The 23,332-nt window shown below is 48.0% G+C and overlaps 1 protein-coding gene across 7 annotated transcripts in view; it reads right to left on the bottom strand.

Annotated features, from left to right (window-relative positions):
* Nucleotides 1-23,332, bottom strand: part of Grik4 (glutamate ionotropic receptor kainate type subunit 4) — a 422,725-nt gene that overhangs the window by 141,741 nt on the left and 257,652 nt on the right. For all 7 annotated transcript variants that reach the window (XM_074066528.1, XM_074066527.1, XM_074066526.1 and 4 more), the window contains 3 exons: nt 18,111-18,208; nt 13,853-14,018; nt 2,936-3,114 (listed from right to left, as the gene is read on the bottom strand). In XM_074066528.1, coding sequence (XP_073922629.1) covers nt 2,936-3,114; nt 13,853-14,018; nt 18,111-18,208 — 443 coding nt within the window. The remainder of the gene's footprint in view (nt 1-2,935; nt 3,115-13,852; nt 14,019-18,110; nt 18,209-23,332) is intronic.

The following is a 23,332-nucleotide window of genomic DNA, read 5'->3' on the forward strand; positions in this document are numbered from 1 at the left end:
TCAAATAGGAGCCCTCGCAGGCTGCTTGGACAGGCCCAGGATTGCATTACCATGGTCCCAGTGAAAAGCTGGAATGCCAAAGGGCTTAGTGACAAGGGCACGGCCACTTGAGGGAGGGCACAGTAGAGGTCAAGGCTCTGTGGTGAGGCTCCTTCTCTCTCTAAGACAACTAGGCTGCCTCTCCCAGTTCCAAGAGGAGGAACTAGCAGTAAGCTGTCCCCCATCCACACTCCACCATACACGCTCACGTCTTCCCTGGGAGGGTCACTGACTCTCACACTTCCTAGACCCACGTGAGCTGCTGGCTGGGGCTGGGGGGCACAGTTAAAATCTATTTTGTGAAATCTGCTTTTCTAAAGATAAAAAACAAGAGATCTTTGGTTTTTAAGACCTAAATTCTGGGTAAACATGGAGTCCATTGCCAGAACAGCCACTCAATAAAATAGGGGATTACTGTGCAAATCCTCCTGGAATCAAGAGACCTGCTGAAGGCTGGCAAGCTCCAGGGGCTGGGCTCCCATGCGCACACCAGAGCTCCCAAAGGTTTTGCCCATGCAGTTTCCCACGCTGCATCCATCCTCACCAAGCCCTGGGAAAGCCCCGTGGACTCCCTAGAGGAAGAAACATGGCGCCCCAGGAAGCCCCAGGGCAGAGGCTACCAGGACATCAAGTGGGAACAGGCTTTCCTGATACCTCTCTGTTTATTGATCAGTTTGGTTGCAAAGACACAGGAGTTGGGGTCTGCAGGGGACTCAGGAAAGATGGTCACAGGGTACCAGCAGAACTGTTTGCTAATGAAGATCATTAGGGACAGAGTTGCCTTCTGAAAACATCACCACCACTCCACACCCAAAAAACCCCCAAAGAAACAAACAAACAAAAAAACCCTACAAAGCATTTTTAATGGAAATTCCTGGGTTCTGGTAAGGGTGCAGTAAGATTTCTGTATGCTGCTACTGAGGGTGTAAACTGTTACAGAGTTCTAAAAGGCAATATGACGAGAATCATCCCCAAATCCTTAAAATTCATACCTTTAACTCAGGCTTCCACTTCAAGAAATTTATGTTAAGGAAATTTATGTACAAAGATGTGTGTCCCAGCTTTATTTACTACAGCAAAAGATTAGAAACAACACGTTTTCTCCAACATTAAAGGAATTGTTAAATAAATTATAGGACACATTTCTATGATAAGAAATGATGTGGCCATTAAAATATATGTAGAAAAAAAATTAACGACATGGGGGAAATGCATGGCACAAAATTAAGCTTGAAGAGGAGCTTGCGGAAAAGTTTGTGCGGTATCATAATAATTGAGTGGGGGGAATGCATTTGAAGCAGAAAGGATAGACATCAAAATTTACGAGTGGTTAGCTGAGTGATGGGATCACGAATAACTTTTTAAAAAATTTTCTTCTATGTGCTTTTCCATTTCAACAACGAATTACTCACATTATTGCAGTGTGGTGGCAGGGGGTACCAATTTCATATGCTAGGAGCCATGCAGTATTCTCGGGCACCCCAAAGGTGCCCAGCTGGAGGCTGTTTAGGCTAGCTCCAATGACCACCCTCCCCATAGGGGCTAGAGGGACATTTACCTACTAAGCTGAAGCTCTCAACCCCTGCTCCCCAAGGATGACCCCTCAACTTGTCTCTCACATGCTCCAAAACCCAGTGGGGGCCTTCTGTCCTTAATGACTTTACTGAGATAGCTCCAGACATAAAAGAAGAAAAAAAGGAAGAAAAGAGAAAAAAAGGGGGCAGGTTTGAGTGTATATGTGCATGAGCAAGCGAGCAAGCGAGCAAGAGTGAGACAGAAAGAGAGCGAGAGAGAGAGAGAGAGAGAGAGAGAGAGAGAGAGAGAGAGGGAGAGAGAGAGAGAGTTGGGTATACACACACATACACAGCTTTGGTGCTGTGTGAAATTACTATAGCAACGGACTAAAGGGACAGCCCTCTCAGTACTGAGAGAACTCATTCAAATCTCTTATTAACTCTCAGGCAAAAACCAGGCCTGGGAGAGGAGGAAGGAAGGAAAGAGGCTGGCAGGGAGGGAGAGGAAGAGACAATCATCTGAGTGTCTACCAGGCTCCTCACAGTCTGGCAGAGGTTAACGAGGAGCCTCGATCCCCCATGGAAGATGGCAGGGTGTGTTTAAATGTGCAATTAAAATGGCTACTGTGCCTGAGAGGTTGGGGGAGAAGCTGAAGAGCCAGGGAAGAGCCTAGAAGCAGGGCCTCTTCTCTGAGGTTGGCATGCCCAGCCCAGCCACCAGCTCAGGAGCCCACGCCAGGTGACACCAGGGCTGCTCAATGTTCAATTTCCACATGTGATTCTTACTCAGCTGGCCCCAGTCCCTCTATCTTCGGGAGCGTAGGAGAAAGTGCCTGGCTGTGACTAGTAGAGAACCCCACAGGCTCTGCTCTGCTACCCACAGCACTGCTATTAGCAGTTTTGTCTGAGGATCCTTGGCTTCCTCATCTGTAGGGTGAAGTCACCATATGTAGCCCATGTCACCATTGAGAGGACCATATTGGGAAATCACAGGGAAGTGAGTGTTTTGTAAACTGTGGAACACAGTGTTGGAGCTAAAGTCTGGACTGATACTCAGGTACACACACAGGTGTGAAAATATGGAGCTACGTCTATGCCACCTGGCAATCAGCCCCTGCTGGAGCCCCCAAGTGCCCCACTTCACCCCCTACCCCATATGTCCTAGGAAATCTGGACCTTTCATCAGGCCCTGGAAGGGTCTAGGTCTGACTGATGCCTGCCTTGCCGTGCCAGATGCGTCAGCAGCCTTTCAGCTTCCAGGGACCATCCAGATCCAGTCCAGGCTAAAGGACAACCATAGTTTGAGAATGCTCAAGACAGGGAGGGAGGGGAAGGGACCGATGCTCCACACCCCCCAGCACCCACCCTGGCCCAGCTCCCACCTTTAGGAGGATGGTGTGGGACATGGAGGCGTTGGCATGGATGATGATGGTGGCTGTCTTGTCGTCCCGGATCTCCTTGAGGAGTGGGGTGGGGTCCCGGGTGTCATCCAACATCCGGACTGAGAGTGTGTCCTTGGAGATAAGGAATTGCCGCAGCAGCTTCTCTAGGTTTAAAAGGCCTGGAAGGGGAGAGAGGAGGAAGCCCCTGAGGGTCTGCAGAGCTACCTCAACAGATCCTTGGGCAAAAGCAGGACTCAGGGTGACATGTGCTGGAGAAAAGTCCTCTGCCTGTTGGCTTCCATTATTTCATCTAAATTAAAAGGAATATTCCGAAGCTCTTGCCATCTCCCAGAGGTCCTTTTAAAGCAGCATATGAGGCTCCTTTGGAGATGTTAGGTGGAGTAAGAGAGTCCCCGATCCTTCCTGCCAATCCATGTGCACAGTGACCAAGAACTGGGGTAAGAGACCACTAGGCTCGGGTTTCTGATCCCACTTCCTGGACCTCTCCATGTAGCCAGATGTCTGGAGTCAGTTTCCACCTCCGAGAAGCTAGAATCGTAGCAGGAGGCAGCTGGCAGGGCTGTGCAAGCATTAATGAGGTAGTGTGTAAAGTGCCCAGGCACCAGCAACTCCTCGGGATGTGACATCGAGACAGATCTAGCAAAACCCTTTGAAATTCTCAGAGCCTTGTGGTCACACTAAGGTGATGTATCACAAGAACAGGTTTTGAGTTGGGCGCTGGTGACTCATACCTATAATCCTAGCTGCTTGGGAGACTGAGATCAGGAGGATCATAGTTCAAGACCAGCGCTGGCAAATATTTCAAGAGACCCCTCCCCATCTCCAAAATAACCAGAGCAAACGGACTACAGGTGTGGCTCAAGTAGTAGAGCTCCTGCTTTGGAAGTGTGAAGCCTTGAGTTCAAACCCCAACTCCACCAAAAAAAAAAAAAAAAAAAAGCTTAGAACTACCCACCAGCAAGTGAGACTCCAGGCCAGAACAAAATGGAAAAAGGGGACCATGTGTTAGGAATTCTCCCTTCTCCTCCTCTATTTGCTGCTTAGGGGCTGTGGTGGGAGGAAGGGGTCCAGAATGGTGTCACTGATACAGAAGGTCTTATTCTGCCTTGTCACTGAAAATGCAGGCCAGGGGGAGGGAATATGTGTGGCAGGACAGTTACCTTCTGGGAGCCAGCAGTCTGTATTCCAATGGAAAGAGACCTGTAGGCATTTGTTCCCAAAGCAATGACAGGAGTAACATTTATCAAACCTTATTATGTTCCAGCTAATGTGCTAAAATATTTACATGGCTTATCTCGTGTAAGTCCTTACAACAACCCTATAAAATATTAAAATCCCCAGAGTTCCAAGGAGGACGGGAGGCAGAGAGGTGAGGAACTCGCCTTGCATGCTGTGGCTGGCTAGGGAAGGGCTGGTTTTCTACCAGTGCAGGGTCCTCATGCTACAGGTTTCCATAGTGGCTGATGGACTATTCAATTTGGAGGTGTCTTCAACAGAGCCCCTAAAACTCTTCCCTGCACCCTCATGACCCTCCAGACCAGAAGATAGTTGGGATAATTGAAGAGTGGTGGCATTGAAGAGTGTCCATTCACCTCCTGTGTTGGACAGAGATGACATGACTTGCCCACTCACACAGAGGCATGCAATACAGTTGGGACCAGAATTCCCACTTTCTGATCTCCATCCACCCCTCCTCCCATGAGACCAGCTTGTCTCTTGGGACAGACTAAGCAGGAGGCAGCAGGCACAGTCCCTTGGGCACATCCAGGCACATGTGCCTGGGGATTTGAGGAGGAAAACCTACTTTTTTTTTTCTTTAACAAAAAGGAAAGGAACCTGAGGGCCTGGCATGATGGAGCACGGAGCTCTGGGAAGGTGTAGCCAGTGCTGATCTTTCTGTCCACTGTGATGAGAACACTTTCCAGGGAGCCAGGGCTGTGGTGGGGAGGGGCCTCTGGGAGGACCTTTCCTTACAAAGAGGCTTCAGAAACGGCCCAGCTGTGCAAACCACACCATGGAGTGGCCTTCCTCCCCTCCCTGCCAGGGCGTCCACGGAGACTTGCATAATTTACTGCTGTGAGTGGCCCTTGCTGCCCCTCACCACCAGCCAGCCCCCATCCACAGTGGCACTGGTACTACAGGGTACTTCCACAAGATCTGGATTCAAGGTCAGATCAGCCTTCCCTGTGACCTAGAGATCACCTAACCTTTTTGTGTTCCATTTTCATCTGTGAAATGGGTACAACAGCGTGAGAACCCCATGAGATGATGAAAAAACATGCTGGGAACTGGATGAGACCTGCCCAGGTTTCTCCTCCTGTATTTACTCATCCACACAGCTCCAAGGGTGGAATGGGTGAGGCAGCCTTCTCCCACACACAGTGAAGGGTGAGGAAAGGTCACACTCTCCCTTCCACTGTCTTAAGTGCCAGGCACTATGCAGACAAGGCCAGCAGGCAGAGAAGATGGATCATATTCAGCTCCTACCCTCAGGGGCTTAGAATCCCAAATTGATGGTGAAGTTCAAACCACATTTCCATTTAGTCTGGCAGCCTAATTATTTGGTCTTCGATGGGTAGCCTATTTTGATCTATACGTAAAACTGAGAGTATTCAGTACATCTTCCTAAAAGACAATACCAAAAGCAAACTCCCACTTGGATAAAAGTCCGAGTGCCTGACCCAAAAGGCCCTTTAATCAGGAGGTGGGAGAGGGTACACAGTGAGTGCTTCTGGAGTCCCAGCCATGCCCTCGGCATGGTGGGGCAAGCACTGGCACTGGATGGATGAAGAAGGGTTGGGGGAGAATCCCACAGGTCCTGATGTGTTGGAGCCTGGCTGGAAAAGTAGCTAGCCCCACTGGGATTCTTCAGATAGGCAATAAAATTCAGTGGGATGAGACAGAGAAGCCCAGGAGAAGACAGCAAGATTGGGCACAGTTCGGTGACTCCTGACAACAGTAGCTCAGGAACCTTTAGCCCTTTAAAGCTGGCAGGCACATGAAGCTCCAGAGAAAAGACAGCCCCCAGGCATCTGATAAACTGGGGACCACTCTGTGATGAGTTCTCAGCCCTCTGACTCCTTGGGGTGCTCTGCTGCCCTCTGAACAAGAACAGCAGGGTTCTGCAGAGGGTGTGCTAAGAGGCAGGGCAGGGGTGGGGCCAAGGAGAAGAGCAGTCAGGCCTCTTGGGCAGGTGTGCATTCCACCCAAATCATCTATCAGAGAGTCATTTTTTTCCCAACCTGCACTGCACTTGGTGTGGCAAAGCGAGCACCACATGGGATGAGAACGAAGCTTGATGTTGCCGGCAGGGTAGTATGGCACTGCCCCTACCCCACTCAGCCTCAGTGTCCTTGTTTGTGAAAGCAGGAGAACGACAGCTTAACAGGGGTAGTAAGAGGACATTAGTGTGTCAAGTCAAGGTGTCAGTCACCTAGCAGGGGGTCAAGAAATCTTGTTTCCCAGTCATCCCCCAACTGTCCTTCACCCCATCTTCTCCCAAAAACCTGCTCTCCTTTCTCTTCCAGTCTTTACCCACTTCTCCCGATGTTGCGGGATTTATTATTCAGCCCCAAATATAGGCTCTGACCATTAGCCATATAAAATATGTGATCACATACAGAGGTTCCTCTACTTAAAATGGGGTTACATCCTGATAACTCTCTCTTCCATCTCCCTCCCTCCCCTACACAGTACTGGATATTGAACTCAGGGCTTCCAGCTTGCTAGGCAAGTGCTATAGTGACTGAGCCCTGCCCCCCAGGTCTTTCATTTGTATTTTGGCTTTTGAAATAGGGTCTCACTAATGTTACGCAGGCTGGCTTTGAACTCACGATCTTCCTACTTCCTCTTTCTGAGAAGCTCAGATTACAGGCATGTGCTACCATGCTTGGTCTGATAAACCCATTTTAAGTTGAAGATATCCTAAACAGAAAATGCATTGACTACACCTAGCCTACCCAACATTGCAGCTTAGCAACCCTGCACACTGTTGTGTAGGTAGTGTGGGTTGTCTCCCTTGTGACTACGTGGCCGACTGGGAGCTGTGACTCACTGCCACTGCCCAGCATGGCAAGAGGGTGGGGGACTGCATATCACTAGCCAGGGAAAAGATCCAAACTAAAAATTCTAAGTATGTTTTCTTCTGAATACTTGGCCCCATGGTAAAAAAGAAAAATTGTAAGTCAAACCATCACAACCCAGGGTTTGTCTGTATACATACATATGTATATATCATCTGTATATGTATACATGTACATATTTGTGCATGTGTATATATAATTTTGATGTATACTATATCTCTGAGTGACTTGTGAAGTCATTTCAAACATCTGCATATCTCCAGGGCAGATGAGGTACATAGGTACTTGCTAGACTGAACTGAGCTAGAGACTGTGAGGAAGAAGGAGATTGCATCCTAACAGGCCAAGGGAGCAGCAGAACCTGGCAGGAGCTGTCTCCTTGTCACTAGGGAGCAGCTGAAAGAAGGGATGCTGGCCTGAGGAGGTGTGGGAAAAGCAGTCAAGAGGCAGATTTGCTCTTAGCTGCCTCCAGGAGTAAAGCCAGGAACAGCATAGGGATGGGAGTTACGGGGAGGCAAACTTCAGCTCAGCCTAGGGAAGAGATTCTCTTTCAGCTGTCAATTGTCACAGCTGACTCCGTGTGATACAGTGAGCTCTCCGTCCCTGGAGGCAGTCAAGGAGAGACAGGAGCCCCTCTTGAGGATTGTTGAGAGGGAATTGAACCACTGGATGGAAAGTTGAACTAGAAAAACACTGATGTCTTCACAGCCCAGAGACTAATTCTGTGAATCAGCAGAGGATACTTTTTAATTCCAGGCAGGGGAAGAGATTTGCCAAAAGGAAAGTGTGGCTTAGTTATATGAAGAATATTAAGGCTAGGAGAGGTTTCTCATGCCCGTAATCCCAGCTTTGGGGGAGGCATAGGTAAGGAGGATCATAGTCTGCGGCTAGCTGCAGGCAAAATCAGGAGACCTTCCAGCCCCAGGCAAAAATGCAAGATCCCACCAAAAAAGTAACAAAGCCAAAAGGGCTGGGAGCATGGCTCAAGTGGTAGAGTACCTCTCTAGCAAGTAGGAGGCCCTGAGTTCAAACTTCAGTACTGTGAAAAAAAAAATAGAAGAAAAAGAAATTTCAGTGCAGTTTGACATTTTCCAGTTGTCATCCTCTGTTTAGAGGAACTAAGTGATTTACCAAAAGCAGCCATCACAGGAGGGGTTAAAACCTGCTCCTCTCTCCCCACACCCCCTCCAGTTCCACTCCCGCCCTCCTCTCCTGCAGGATGCTGGCCCAGCAGCAGGTCTGCCTGCCAAGGCTGAGGCTGAGAGGGACCTAGGGAACCTATTAGCCTCACTCAGGATGGATCGATGAGTGGCCCAGCAGGCTGGCTGCTCTGGGAGGAAGGAGGGAGGCTGGCTTCCGGAATTGGAAGGCAGGGGGCCCAGAGGGGCAGGGGAAGAACAGGGAGGCTGTGAAAGGCACAGCCAGGGTTGGACACAGCCACAAGACAGGGACACAAATACCTAAGTGATGGGTCTGCAGGGGACACAGAGGACCCCTGTATCAAAAAATAAAAATACAGCAAACACCTATTTCATCGGTCTCCTTCCATCTGTACTGGCACTTTGGTCCTGGAAAATGCTCGTATTCTCAGGAGGGGCAGCACTTTCAAGTCCCATGGGAGGCAGCTGATGGAAGGCTCACCAGGTGATGATGGTAAGCACTTAGTGAGATGAAATGCGCGTAATGGCAGGCTTCTCCCCTTGCCCCTGCCAGATGCCCAGCCTTAGGCAGTGTGGTTCTCAGACCTCCTCCACAGAGCTGATTCCAACACAGACAGAGGACGAGGGTCCAGGATGTCATGTCACTGGGTGGAGAGGGGCACAGAACAAGTTCAAGTGCTGGAATGATGTAATAGTGTGTTTCACCTGCTCTCTGTTTTGTCCCATCTCACATCTGGACTTGGCCCTGAGAATGAGCAGGGAATGGCAGAATTATTTGGGCTGGGAAAAACAGAAGGGATGGAGGGGCTGAGGCTGCCCCTTCTCAGATGGACGGCAAGGATGGGCCTGGGAAGGACCTGGCCTCCTAATTTCAGGGTGAGTGCTTCCAGCTTGGGCAGCAGTATTTCCCGCCCCTCCCCCATCCCTAAGACTACCCACAGTTGTTTCCTCAGCTACTCCACACTCCTGGTTGACTTGGTCCTCACCATTGCAACCATTGCCTTGGAAGGGATATATCAGCATGATTCCGGAGTAAAGACATAGCCTCTGAAGGGAGAGGGTCAGGGCCCAAGGTCACAGAGCGAGAGGACATGGAACAGACCAGGACCTGGAACAGGCCAGGACCCAAACCCAGGTTTCCATTGCCAAGGCCTGGTCTCCCATTTCACCATTCAAGTTCTTCCACAACATAGGACAGATGGCCCTCACCCCTGTCTCTTCCACAGGGATCAGAATAAGGTAGACACGGAGGTTGGGAACCAAGTGACCTTGAAAATTCACCTCTTCTTTCTTCATGCATATAATGACAATGACAATACAGTCCATCTTACATGGTCATTGTGACTCATATGGTTTAAATTAGAGGTTTAACATTTTTTTTGGTGGCTAGGGATAGAACCCAAGACTGGAGAATTTAAAATTTAAATGAGATCCTATAAAAACACTCATCACAGTGTTTAGCACAGAGTAGATGCTCACCAATGTCACTGCCACCTCCCAAGTATCAGTGTGCTGATACATGGTTAATTTTGCATCACAGTGCCTCCTGGGGGCAGCATGGGGATGGCCTACTAATGCCCTACTCACACAGGGCCCTGGGCATCTATCATTACCTTCTGCCCTACTCTCTACCCACAGTGCCTCTGCCAGGGTTGCAGAGCAAAACAATGGCAATTATGCCGTGTATGATGTTCTGGGCCCGGTGAGTTTCCCACCCAGTTACCCCAATGGGCATTATCGTCTCCATCTTACACGGCAATGAGCAGAGGCTCAGAGAGATGGAGTGACCCGTTCAATGTCACATAGCTTCTAAGTGATGGAGCAACATGGGTTGACTCCAAAGATGGTTCTCTTCTTACTCCACCTTCCTGCCTCTTCCTCTTGGGAAGCACTTCCTCCCTGAGAGTAGAAACTTGCTTGAGATCAAATCTGCTCCTCTCCAACACCTGGACTGTGTTCAGTGAACATAGCAAGGCAGAAGCACCAAAGGTGAATCCCAGCTCCATCTTGCTCCAGGTCCTGGCCAGGCCTCATTCAAAGGTGATCCAAGAAGACAGCCTGTATGTGCCGAGTGTTTTCCTCTGAAGGACACTGTAGCATTTACTCTGTCTGTGTCATCCTATTTAACCCTCCAGCCATCCTGGGAGTGAGGTACCGTTTTATAGAAAAGACAACTGAGGCAGGGAGAAGTGAAATCACTTCCCCGAAACCACAGAGGTAGTAAATAAGTGGCACAAGATGTGAGGACACAGGGTTCTTAGCCACAAAAAGGACTTAAAATATGTAGAAACACCAAAGCAAACAATGAAAACGGTAAGATTTGAACCACAAAGACAGCAAGGGAAACACAGGACATGTTACATTGTGACCATGTCACATTGTAACTCTATGTCCACCCTGAGATCTAGTTGGTAGCTCCAAGTGGCAGGGTGGGGAGATCCCACCAAATGGGGCCTGGGGGCAATAGAGGAGTCCCAGCTCCTTGGAAGCCACCAATCATCCAAATCCCTCAGGCTCCATGGGGACAACCAGGCCAGCCATGCCTGGGGGCACTCACCCCATCTCCTTTTCTCAGACTCCTTAGCAAAGGACACTTGCAAATGTTCTGATTTTTTCTCATCAAAGAAAAATAATGTAATGCACAGCATATCTCTACTTGGTCCAAACCCTGCTTATTAAAAATCTACTTTTGGGAAGCTGGAGAGTAAGTGGCATGATTCCCTATGGAATGATCTCTGTTGTGCCTAATTCTTGTGGCAGGAAAATAGAATTAGACTCTTGCCCCTAATTCTCTTGCAGTGTCTTTTGGTCCTGCATTAATAAGGAAGATGGCAATGTCTCCTTCCCAGCTCTGAGTGCCTTTCCCTTTAGCTCTCATTTTCTGCACCTTTGATGAGATTTTAAATCTTCTTTGCCCTTAAACTTCTCCCACTCTGTCCGACCTTCCTTCCCCTGGCCCTGGTGCGTGGAGTGTAGTCTCAGCAGGCTTGGTGGGAAGCTCTCTGAGCACAGCAGTGGGGTGAGGCTGCTGAGGTTCCCAGGCTCTCTTGTGCCTGGACATCCTGTACAGCCACCCTGTACCTCCAGGGACTCTGGGGATACAAAGGACTCTGTCCTTTGAAGGGCACTCACTGTCCCTGCCAGGTAGAGCTCACCTCAAGTCACCACTGTGGGGTTGTTTGTGCAGATCGAGGGCTATGTGTCTGGGCAGCAGCTGGAAGCCATACAGGGCTATTGGGCACCCTAAATGTGGCTAGTGAGAATGCAAAACTGAATTTTAAATTTTATTTAGTTTTAATGAATTCAGATTTAAGTCTAAATGGTCACAAGTGACTTGGGACTATTGCCTTAGTCAACACAAACCCAGAGGAACCAAGTTTGAGAAATACTGGCATAATGGTGATAAGGCATTGGGACTATGATCCAGAGAATCTAGGTTCAAATCCCAGTTCTACCACTTACTAGTTATGGGACCGTGGGCAAGTAAACAAAAGGGTTGGAGTCTGTTCACCGAGTGCTTGCTGAACCTCCTCCTTTGCCATCCTGGCCTGAGAACTCAGCACACCCCCATTCCCTAGGGGCCTAGACTCCTCATCTCACTGTTTTAATTGTGTCCTCCCCATAGGCCCCACTTGTTCTTACACAAGGCGCCTCTGTGCAATCTCTGAGAACTTGCTGTGTTGTTCTTTTCTATGTCACACAGAGCTTAACATGGTGCCTGGCACATAGGAGAGGCTCAATAAATGCCAGCTGGTAGACAGGGAAAGGACTGGTGTGCTTGGACTCATGCCGCACTAGCTGGTTCCTCTGAGGACTGGTGTGTTCTGACACATGCCCCATTGGCTGGTCCCTCTCAGAAACTGTCTTTTGAAAAAGGCAAGCCAGCATTCTCTCCAAATCTGAGGGGCCCCAGCAACTTGGGTCCAATTCAAGCTTTCCAGCTCCCATGCCCCTTTTCGCATTCTCCAAGCCAGTTGTTCCCCAAGCACAGACCCATGATTACAATGGCCTTTTCTCTGAGGACATGCCTGGGGGACAGAACTTTAAGGTCCCTCAGTTGAACCAGAACCAAGCTTATGCTCCCTTCCTGCCAATCATGGGCCTGCTCCCTTCCCCAGTTTTTTTTTTTTTTCTTCCATCTTTAACTAATATAGACTCTCAACTGAACTGACTACTTTCTAGGTAGGATCCCTCCTTTCCTCTTTATCTTCCTCAGGTATGCATCTCTCTCTCTTCTCCATTTATCTAAATCTTTTTCATCCTTCAAGACCCATTTAAAGCCCTGTCCTGGTCCCAAAGCCTTCCTAGCACCCCTGTGCTAGGGGACCATTCCTTCACAAATCACATTACACATGGTGAGATTTAACACACTTCTCAGTGTTGTCCACATTGAGGGCAGGGTCCTATCTTCTCTATATCCTCTCCAGGGCTCTGGAAATACCACAGGTTTTGTCATGAAATGATGTGCATTTAAATTTGAGCCCTGCTGCTGAAGTTGTGGGATCCTGGGCAAGTCACTGCATCTCTCTGTGTCTCCACTCCCTCAACTTTAAAATGAGTGCCTCTCAAACCACTGGGAGGGGGGCTAAAATAACAAAATAAGGCAAAATATGCAGCATATGCAGTAGATATTCAGTTGCTTTGTTTCTTGAGTAGCACAGAGGGAATACTCAATACAACACACCTGTGGAGGCAGTCAGGTGCAAATTTCTGGTAAAGTAGGTGGTTCTGACCTAGGACAGGGAGGTGGCCTTTGTTTTTGGATGCTGTCAGGATCCCAGGAAGGAGGGAGGACTTAAGAATGTAGAGCAGTCTGAGAAGTCAAGAAAAGGAGCCCTGATGGATGGCATCTTTGCCAGCATGGCCCACCAAGACCTGCAGGGTAAGACCTACACAAGTGAGCCATGCAGACCACAGATGCTTACCTCAGGCACTGAGTCCCAAGTGTTTGCCAGTGGACAGCCGGCACCTGCTAACTGACTGTGTGTGGATACACAGCTGCCACCAGGAGTGTACAGATGTCAGGTTTGCTGGGAGGTGCTGGTTTAAATTACCTAAATCTCATAAACACCAAATTTATGTCACAAATTGTCTGAGAGTCAGAGAAAACACACTTCCCAAACCTGCATTTGCAAAAAATGCTTTATCAGGAATTGACCTTGGACCTGGTTCCATCAGCAAAACCTGCTCTCCAGGGGAAGAAACTCTTCAACCCATCAAGTACAAATGCATTCAATTTGGTATTTTCCCTCTCTCTCTCTTTCTCTCTCTCTCTCTTTGTATCTCCTTAACAATGAGGCTGAAAATGTGGGAATTGAGTTTGCAGATACAAAAAGGGTTGGCAGTTGGCCAGTCTCTCTGTGACCTAGTTCCTTTCGATTCCAGCACACCCAGGAATTCAGGCAAAGGTGCTCCTAGGCCATGCATTGCCTCCCTTTCACTCACATGTACGAGTATACCCACACACACAAACAAGCATGTGCACACACACAAACACCTAAGGACATGTAGGAATGCCCACACCTGTTGGACATCACCACTGTGATCTGCGCCCTCCCCTCCTGATGTGTCTCCAGCTAGAGGACAGGAAGCCTGGTGGAAATAAAGGAGACTGACCAGCTTGCCCGGGGCAGCATTAGCCTGGGGAAACTTACATTCTGCTTTGGCACAGATGAGGCAGGCGGTGGTGCAGTTGAAGAAATTTAGGATCCCAGCCACAGCCACGCTGATGTCAGTGTTGCTGGGGTGGAGGTTCAGGGTTGTAAATCTCTGGAGCTGGAACTTGACAAACTCCTCTGGGGCCACTTTGAAATGAGGGACCTGGCAGAGATGGAAAAAAGAGCAGCAAGGAGGATCCAGAACGAATGAGTAAGACATGAAGCAAAATGGGTGAACCAAGTTGGGGAGCATGGGTTCTTTTATGGAACACCTTGGCGAACCAACTGGAAAAGCAGCATGCAGGACCTGGGTGCCCCGTCTATGGGAGGAAGACAGTGATATCCCTAACAAGACACAGAACAACTCTTCAGCCAGAGACCTGTGTGAATGTTCCGTGGTCTGGGAACCAGGGTCTGTGACTTGGAAGGCTAAAGGTCTTTATTCTCAGGGGAACAGCGAAATGAATCAATCTTGAAAGTATAATCCTTACAATATTTTATTTGTAGTTAATAAAATCAGAGCAGAGATGGCAGGATAAGAAAAACACTGGGACTAAGAGAGGAGCCCCCCAGTCCAGCCCAACCCACAGGTATGTAAACCAGCTCCCAACAAGCTTTCTGGGTGAATCCCCAGATGGGGAACAGGGATAGTTCCTTGCAGGTGTGCTCTGCTGGGAGGGAAGCACTGATCCTGAAAGCCATCCAGAAAGTCTCCTGATGTAGCCTGGTAACTAAACACCTGCTCTGCTCTGGCTTCATTAGGAATGTCAGCTTCCCTCCACATATACCTCTGACGTTTCTGGGAGGCACTGCTCTGCCTTCTAACTTTCTTCTCTGGGTACAATGATGGCTTCAGCTATTTGGTAGATAATAGGAAAGTTAAAATGTAATAAACTGCCATCCGCCTTGATTTTATTCCGCCACCTTCAGCCCTGGTACCCAAAGCTGGGAGAGCCAAAGCTGTGCATAAATTTGTACTGATGTTAAAGTAAGTGAGAGTAAAAGTAGACAGCAGAAACAACTTCCTGCTGGTGAGTTGGTTCGCTTCTAGAATGGATTAGAAGAAACTAATCCATTCTAGAAACTTCTAGAAGTTTTCTTTGCCTGGCCTGGCCCAGAGGTTTTGCTGCCAGGAGTTTGGGAAGAGGGAGTGATGGTCTCCGTAACATTCTACTTCCTTATCCTTTTATATTTTAAGAAGTCAGCCAGAAAGCAGAGCTATTCTGAAATTGAGGTGGAAAGAGAGTAAAGATTTAGGAAAAACTGAGGAGAAAATTCCTGGATTAGCCCTTGTACCCTAGAGAGAACACAGCCTTATTTTTTTCTCAAGGGGAACTGCAAAGTGCTAGGTTGACAAGAGCCTGATGGGTTATGAGAGATGATTCTGAAGAGTGGGGCTGACCTGGCACCTGTCATAATGGGGCTTTCTTCTTGTTTACATTTTGCATTCCACACAATCTGTCTGAAAGGACTATCCAGTGCACCTTGAAAGGAAAAGAGGTCACAAATGAGCAAGAAGGGAAAGGTTGGGGAGGGGCAGGGTGGTCTGGCTGGCTCAGACATGGGAGCATCCCTGACCCAAAGCCTCCCTGTGTGGCTCACTGGCTTCCATCAGCAGCTGACCAACACAGCACACTGCCCATTAGCACCCTGATAGTGGGGAGCTCTGCAAGGTACCTGGGAGCCCACAGATCCTAGCCATGGACAGGAGGAAGATAAAAGACATGATTCTTGGCATCTGTAGGCTTGGGTGTGCATATGAGTTCAGCTGTGTGATTTAGGGGCAAACCACTTAACCTGTCTAAACTTCATTAAAATGGAAACAAGCACAGGACAAACTTGAGGAAGATCAAATGTGACCCCTTGTGCAAAGGATATAATAGCTCAGTACCTGATGCATAGTAAGTGCTTGGACAATGCCTTTTCTCTTTCCCTGGCCCTTTACAGGGGTTCCTACAGGCCTCGGGAGTTGTATGTGCAGGAGAGAGGGTAGAGGAAGGGGAGTTGGCAGAGAGTCTCCAGCACAGGGCCATCTTGAAGGCTGCTTGGGAGGCAGCCAGCTGCTCTGCTGGCACAGGCAGGAATGACCCAGCCCCCTCCTGGCAATTCTCTCTGGAGGAAGATCAATCCAAAATCGATTTGCAATAGCGAATGCTTCCCAGGAAGTCATCCCAGAGGTGTGGAGGGAGAGCAGGAGACAGGAAGCAGCCAGCCACAGGGGCCACAGAGCCATTAGTAGCGTTTAAAGTCTGGACTCCATGGTGAGAACTCCATTGCTTTTCCCTAGAGCAGGGGATCAGTGTAAGGCTGTTCCGCCTCATAAAATATTAACAGAAATGCATAATCTGAACAGTGAGAAAAGATTGCTCTGGAAAGAACGTGACCAGACAAAGGAAGGGTAACCGTCTGCTGCTCCCTGAGCAGTGTGGTCTGGCTGGTCTGTGGCACGGTGGCGGGAGGGAGGGGCATTGCAAAACAGCAGTTCGGCCTCTGGCCTCAAATGCAAGGCAGACTGAGATGAAACAACCCCATTTTGGAGTGTGATGGGTAGAATGGTAAGGGGCAGGAAAGAGAGTGTGGAAAAGGAGGAAGGAGAGAAGAGGAAAAAAATAAAGGAGAGAGCAAAAGAGAGAAAGTAGGGGATTGAAGTCTTTGCAACCTCACTTGGTGAACATCAGCACCCATGCTGGAGAAATGACCTACAACTGTCACAGACTTGACTGTTACTTGCAGAAAGATTAAAACTAAATGTCAGGTCTAACTTCCTAGGCCTAGGCCTTCGAGATGCTGTAAGGGGCTGTGGTGGAACAAAGCAGCTTTGTGGCCTGGACTGGCCTTGGAGGCATCTTCTCAGGTATCTGAGAGGAGGGGGACAGAGTTTTATCAGCAGGGACCCAGCCTTGGCAAGGAGACTCTGGGCTCAGCCTACTGGTGGGCAACCAGCACTGGGTGAGCAAGACTGACCTCAGGAAGGGGCTAGGGCTGCAAAGCACTCCTACAGCAATTATAGGAAGGGAATCATAAAACAGAAGGATAAATATTAGGCCCAAAGCCCCAGGGATTCACCAAGCCCCATGATCATAAGAGATGGTGGTGACACCAAGGGGTCGGTTCCAGGAGAATGTCAGGTAGGAAGAAGCCTGCCTGTGCTGCCTGCCTTGCCAGGGGTGGCTCATTGAGGAGGCATCCAGCCTGTCTAGCAGGGGTGTCCCTGTATTTCCAAGAGCCAGACCCTCCTAACACTGAAGCTTCTAGAAGGTTGTCTAGCGGTGCCTTCTCCCATGTTCCTCTCCCTGCCTTACCTGCTCCCAACATCACACTTTACCACCAAGCTCCATTTTCCCCTATAGACCTCAGTAAGGCCTTCAGGCCAGAGACGGGCTCAGGGGCCATTTGCCCATTCTGTCTTCAGGGAAAGGACTCTAGGGAGGACTAGTAAAGATGCCAGTCATAGACAGACCCTCTGAAGTTGTAAGTCTGATTTTTCCAGGGAAGAAGGAAGGGAAAGGGACAGAAACTGTTGTTCAAAGCTTGCCCTGTGTGGTATTTTTCTCCCATGAAGTAGAACTAGAGGAAACTGCTCAGTACTTTGGGACTAAAGAGACTCCAGTTAGAGATCACACCTGAGGACAAATGTCCTGCCGGAATAAACAGGAATTGGTGAATGAGGAAGAATGCCAATAGTCTCTTTTCTTTTTTATTTTATTTTATTTTATTTATTTTTGTTTTCATTTTTCTTTTATTATTCATATGTGCCAATAGTCTCTTTCCTTGAGCACTTACAAGGCAGAGGTTTTCAAACTTTATTTTTGCAGTGTAATGGAACACTGCCTTCTTCCCCTACAGGCATTCTTCCCTAGAATTCCAGTGCAGGAACAGATCATCATGGGGCTGCCCACGTGGCCTGCAGTGTGGGCTGGCTTCTGCTCTCTTAGCCTCCCTCCCAGCCACCAGCCTCCCCAGCCTTCCTCCCTTGCCATCACCTAGAGGCCACTGGAGGCACCACCACAGGACCCTAAGACTCAGACTCAGCTTGGAAGTCCTGTTGTAAAACATCTCTAGGGCCTCTCCACCCAAATCACTGAGAACAAAGAAAGCACACAACCAACTGCCACTTCTCGTATTTGCACTGATGCTGTTATTAACAATACCAGCTCAGCCTTGGTGGACCCTTCTGGCTTTAGGATCCATAATGTCTTTAGGTCCTGGGCACAAGCTCCAGCCTGCAGGTACCCCAACCCAGCCCAGCACTCACCTCCTTCTCCCCACAGATGTTGCTGATGATGGAGCTGGAGGCTGGGCTAGACGATGGTCCCAGGACGGCAACCACTCCCTTGGGGAGGATTTGGCACACTGCAGCCATCAGCAGGGGCAGCAAAGGAAATGAGGTACATATCAGGTGGGGTTCAGGCTGGCACCCTGCCTGGCCCGTGGCCCTGAGTCCTCTGATTGTTCCCACCTCCCTTCACCTTCTGCCCACTCCCTTCCCCAGCCCTGTTCCACCCCTCCAAATCCATGTCTCCCCTTCTTCCCCCCAGACTGCTGGGCTTAGGACAGTTTTATTGGTGTTTATAGACAGTATTAAATAAGGAAATGACCCAAGTTATGACAACAAAAAGCCACAGGCAGCAGGGTGTGTAAATTGTCTGGGCCTTCACAGTAGGACAGAAGAGAGTGGAGGAACCTACAGATTACATCCCTGAGGGAATTGGGGATGGAGGTGGGGACAGGGCCTGCTGTAGGGACATGGGGCTCAGGTGCCACAGCATTCAACTTCTTAACACCTCTGGATGTAAAAATAGTCAGGAAGAATGCCAGACAGGTGAGGGATGAAGGTAACCAGGATGATGCTGGCAGACAGGAAGAAGGCAGATTCTGTTGAAATCAAAGGGAGTGTGTGGTGGGGGGCGGTGAGGAGGAGGAGATGGGAAAGATGAAATGGGAAGCACAGATAAAGCATGACAGACAGAGAGGGGCCACATCTGTCACAGCACCTCCATCCACCTTGCCCCAGAGCCTGGCTCAGTCCTTCCCTACATGTATCAGGGACTGTTCTGACAGCCAGCATGCCTGTAACCTTGCACTTCCTCATCTGGGCAGGCACCCTCCCCTTCATGACTCTGGACACTCACTCATCTACCAAGGGCCACCATACATGCCCACTTCTCCTTAGACTTTTCTGGATTCCTTTAAGGTGGAATTAACCCTACCTGGGGCTCCCAAGCTCCCTGTTTGGTGCTTCTGTTCTAAGATGCTTGTAACCAGGTCTACTTTGGTTTGTTGTTTAGAGTTATCCTCTCACTAGATTTCAAACCACTTCCAAGCATGAACAGAGTCACATGCATGACTAAACTGCCACCTGTCATTTCCTCAGTATCTAGTACAATGTTTTCTTGATAGTAGGAACCCAGTTCACATTCATGAGTGAATGCATGAATGAATGAATGAGATGTGGTCAGAGGAGGAAGAGAGTATTATGATTTTAAAATGCTAGAGTGTGAGAAAGGACGGGTGGGAGAAGAGGAGGGCTCAAAGAGACAGCATCAGCTCATTCTCTGTGCATATACTAGATACCAGAACCGAGGTGACGCCCCTAGAAAATGCACTGATGTTCCCATTGCATGATGTAAAGTCCTTGTCTGTAAAAACAGAATCTGAACTCCACACACATTTTTCTTTTCTCATTAGGACCAGGCAGAGCCATTTCCCAGGTCAGGCCACTGCATGTGAGGGATGAGTACAAGGTGACTGGTAGAGGCAACCGCAAAGCTACACCTACAGCCTGGATGCTCCTTCTCCTGGTGAGAGTCCCAACCACAGCCCATCACAGTCAAGAGATCACCTGCATAGGGCACAGGTGACATGGCAGAATACCAGGGTTCAAATTCCACACTTACAGTTTACCATATGAAGTACAGGCCTCTGTGATATCTCAGCCCACAATTCTGTAGGGTCCCCACTGGCTCCTGGACCTCAGCTGGCTGAGAGGTTGTGGGCAGAAGGCACCCCAGGGGGACTCAGCAGTGCTAAGTTTAAGAAGCATCCCCAGTGGCAGAAGTCTCCATGACTAGACCTTATCTCTGAAGAGCCTCTGCAAAGCTCAAGCTATTTCACGTGAGTGACGTCCTGTGATCGCAGCCAGCTTAGCTCTTACTGCCTGTTAGGTGCTTTAAATCCATCATCCCAGCAAATCCCTATAACAGCCTCAGAGAGGAGTCTAACCTCATCTTACCAGTAGGGAAATGCTATCCTAGAGATATCAGGGGACACACGTTAGGTTACACAGCTAATCAAGGGCACAGCTAGCCTTTGGGTTCAAGTCTCCTGACTCTGCCCAGTCTGAGTTCTCCCAGATGCCTTTTTTTGTCTGTGTCACTTCCAGCAGCCATTCCTTCCACCCAACTCTTCTCTGACATATCCCTGCCCACCTTGTTCCACTGAGTCTGCTTTCTCCAAGGTCACCATGACCTGTCACTGGTTCTCATCCAGCTCTCTCCTTGCAGCTTTTGATGTGCTGATTGCATTGCTCTGATTTCATAACACTGTCTAGTCCTGACTCTCCTCCTGTTCTCTGAACACCTTTTCCTTTGCTTTTCTCTCTCCCACCCACTAAATTCAGGTTTTACCCATACCTCACATGCTACCTGGGCAATCCCATCCTTGCCTCAACTCTGTCCACATGATCCTACACTCTAACCTATGTCCTGGGTTACAAAATCAAGTTTCAACCACCTGCTGATGTGGCCACAGGGCCTTCCCTCTGGCATCTTGCAGTCAAGATGGCTGAGTGCAGCCCAGTCTTTGGACTGTGATAGACTCTGATGCCAGACTGTTTAGTTCTGGATGTCACTACTGTCGCTTACTAGCTACAAGACATTAATTGAGTTACTGAGTCTCTCTGGAGTGTTTACTTGCCTATAAAACCAGGATGCTAAAAGCACCTCTCCTGTAAAGTTGTTGTGAATATTAAGGAGAATTAATACATACAAAGTGCTCAGTAATGGTACTTCAGTGCTACACAGCCATTATTATCCCCGCTACGTAATTTTGCGATATGCTTTTCATAATCTAATTTGATCTTACACTTTCACCAGGAATATTCTGTTTTATCCCCACTTTACAGGTGGGGAAATGAAGGCTTAGAGAATGCAAGTAACGCATTCAAGCTCGCACCGGTGCTACATAGTAGAACTGGATTTTACCTTGTAGATATACTTGGCATCAAAACCCATGCTCTTAATCTTGCCACTACCCTTAGCTCCTCAAGGTCAAAGCCATATTCACCCTTAATACTTCCCAGCCTTTTTTCACTAAATCCATTCACTCGCTGTTGAGTCAGAGACAGATTCTGCCCATCTGACCTGAGAGTGGTCCTTGCCTCCTCCCTTCCTATCCCATTGCCCCCATATCTGGCCAGTCACCTGTCTGTCTGGAGTTCTCTGTCTCCAAGATTCTTCATCTCCAAACCTTTCTCCAAGCTGTGAGGCAAATTATAATCCCAAAACATCAATTGTCATGCTCCTCCAAGACAGCACTCTTGTCTTATTTGCTTCAGTATCCTCCATATTGAGCACAGGGTTCAACTCAGAGTTTTGTGCCAAAACATCATCGTGAACCACACTGAGGCCTGCTTAACACTCCCCACGGAAAACTGGAAATAAATGAAATGTCTAGTCATAAGGGAGCAGTTCTATAAAGTGGGGGTCATATGCCCAAATGGAATATTATTTAAGCATTTAAATGCATATGAACAGTTTATAATAGTATTAAAAATATTTATGCAATAATATTAAAAGAAAGAAGCAAGACATAAAATTATATGTATATCTATGCAAAAGCTACAACTAAGAAAATGCAGCTAATATTGTGCGTTGTGGAATGACTGGAAGAAGAGGTAATTAAAGCCAGCATTTATTGAACGCTAATTACAGTCCATTCAGAGCACTTCTCAGGAATTGACTTATTTAATTCTGAAAGCAACCTGATGAAATTGGTACTATTACTGTCATCCTCATTTTAAAGACACAAATACTAAAGAGCAGGTGAAGATTCAGCAGCTTGCCCCGCTGCCCCTGGGACCCGTTCTTTAAACACAGATTCCACAGCAAATGGCAATTAATTGAGATGCTAGTGGAGACTGTCTCAGCCGTTGGGACATTGAGTGATTTTCTTCTTTTTTTTGTTTCTTCACTTTCTACAATAGGCATGTATTCATTTTATAACATATTGTAAGGAATATCATGGCATAATAAAAATTTTTCTTCTGATGACAAGTAAAATCCACAGGTCTAATCTCCCCATAACCCTGTCTCCCCAGCCCTTCCTCTCCCTGTGCCAGCTCTCCTAGAAGGCAGTCTCCATCCTCCTACCTCAGCCTAGCCTTAAGTGGCTGTCTGTGCCTAGCCTGGGGTTCTGGACCTGCTGTCTGCAGTCTGTGGGAGAAGTCTGGAGTGAGCTTTGGAGGGAGGAATTATATCATTGTTCTCTCTAGCCCTAGCTGAAATGTAGCATCTCCTTCCATTTTGAATGTAGGTAATAAAACACAGTATTTTAGCACTTTCTGTAACTTTGCCACCAACAGAAATCACCAATGTTTGCACAGATATTAGTGTATTGCTATTAAAATATTTTAACTGCATTTCCATATAATTTGCTTCCATGGTCACCTGACCTGTTCTATTTTACTCATTTGAAAATACTTTTCTGAGAAGGGGTGCATTGGCATTCCAGTCAACCATGGTTTACACACTCTCTTGCTTTTCTACCTGGCAAACTCCTATTGATCTTCTAGCACCCAGCTCAGCTAGATCTTACCCCTGGGCAAGAAGACATCTGAGCCTGTTGTCTTTGAGAAACAGAGCAATTTCCCAATTATTTAAATTCCTAGCCAGCTCTGCCCCAAGCACACACATGATGTTGGCTCCCCAAAGGGGGAGATTTCTCCTAAAAATAAATTCTTATAGAAGGCCACAATCCATAAGGGTCTGAATTTGGTTAGTTTTCATCAAACTCATTTGGTGGCAAAATCTAATCTAAATAGACCAATGTATAGCTATTTACTGATTAAGCACCCCTCATCCACACATCCAAAAACTGAAACCTGAAACTTTTTGAGCACTGACGTAACGCTCAAAACATTTTGGATTTGGGAATTTTGGGAATTAGGAATTCTTAGCCAGTAAAGTCTATGCAAATATTCCAAAATCCCCACCCCCTACCCCCAAGTTTGGAACCACTTCCAGTCCCAAGTGTTTTAGGTAAGGGATATTCAACCTTATTTAAGCTGTACCATATGTGACCCTAGGAATACAATAAGCACACATTTGTTTGAGTACGGGACATTACTGGAGACGTTATTTAATGTATGGCATAAACACTACACAAGCTTTCTAATGTCTCAGAAGCTCTGGATTCTAAACACACCACACCTCAAGGGTTGTGGGCCTGGGCCTGATCATCTGAGCTCCTCACGTATAT

Source organism: Castor canadensis, chromosome 2 (genome assembly GCF_047511655.1).
Source record: "Castor canadensis chromosome 2, mCasCan1.hap1v2, whole genome shotgun sequence".
In the NCBI taxonomy this organism is placed as follows: domain Eukaryota; kingdom Metazoa; phylum Chordata; class Mammalia; order Rodentia; family Castoridae; genus Castor; species Castor canadensis.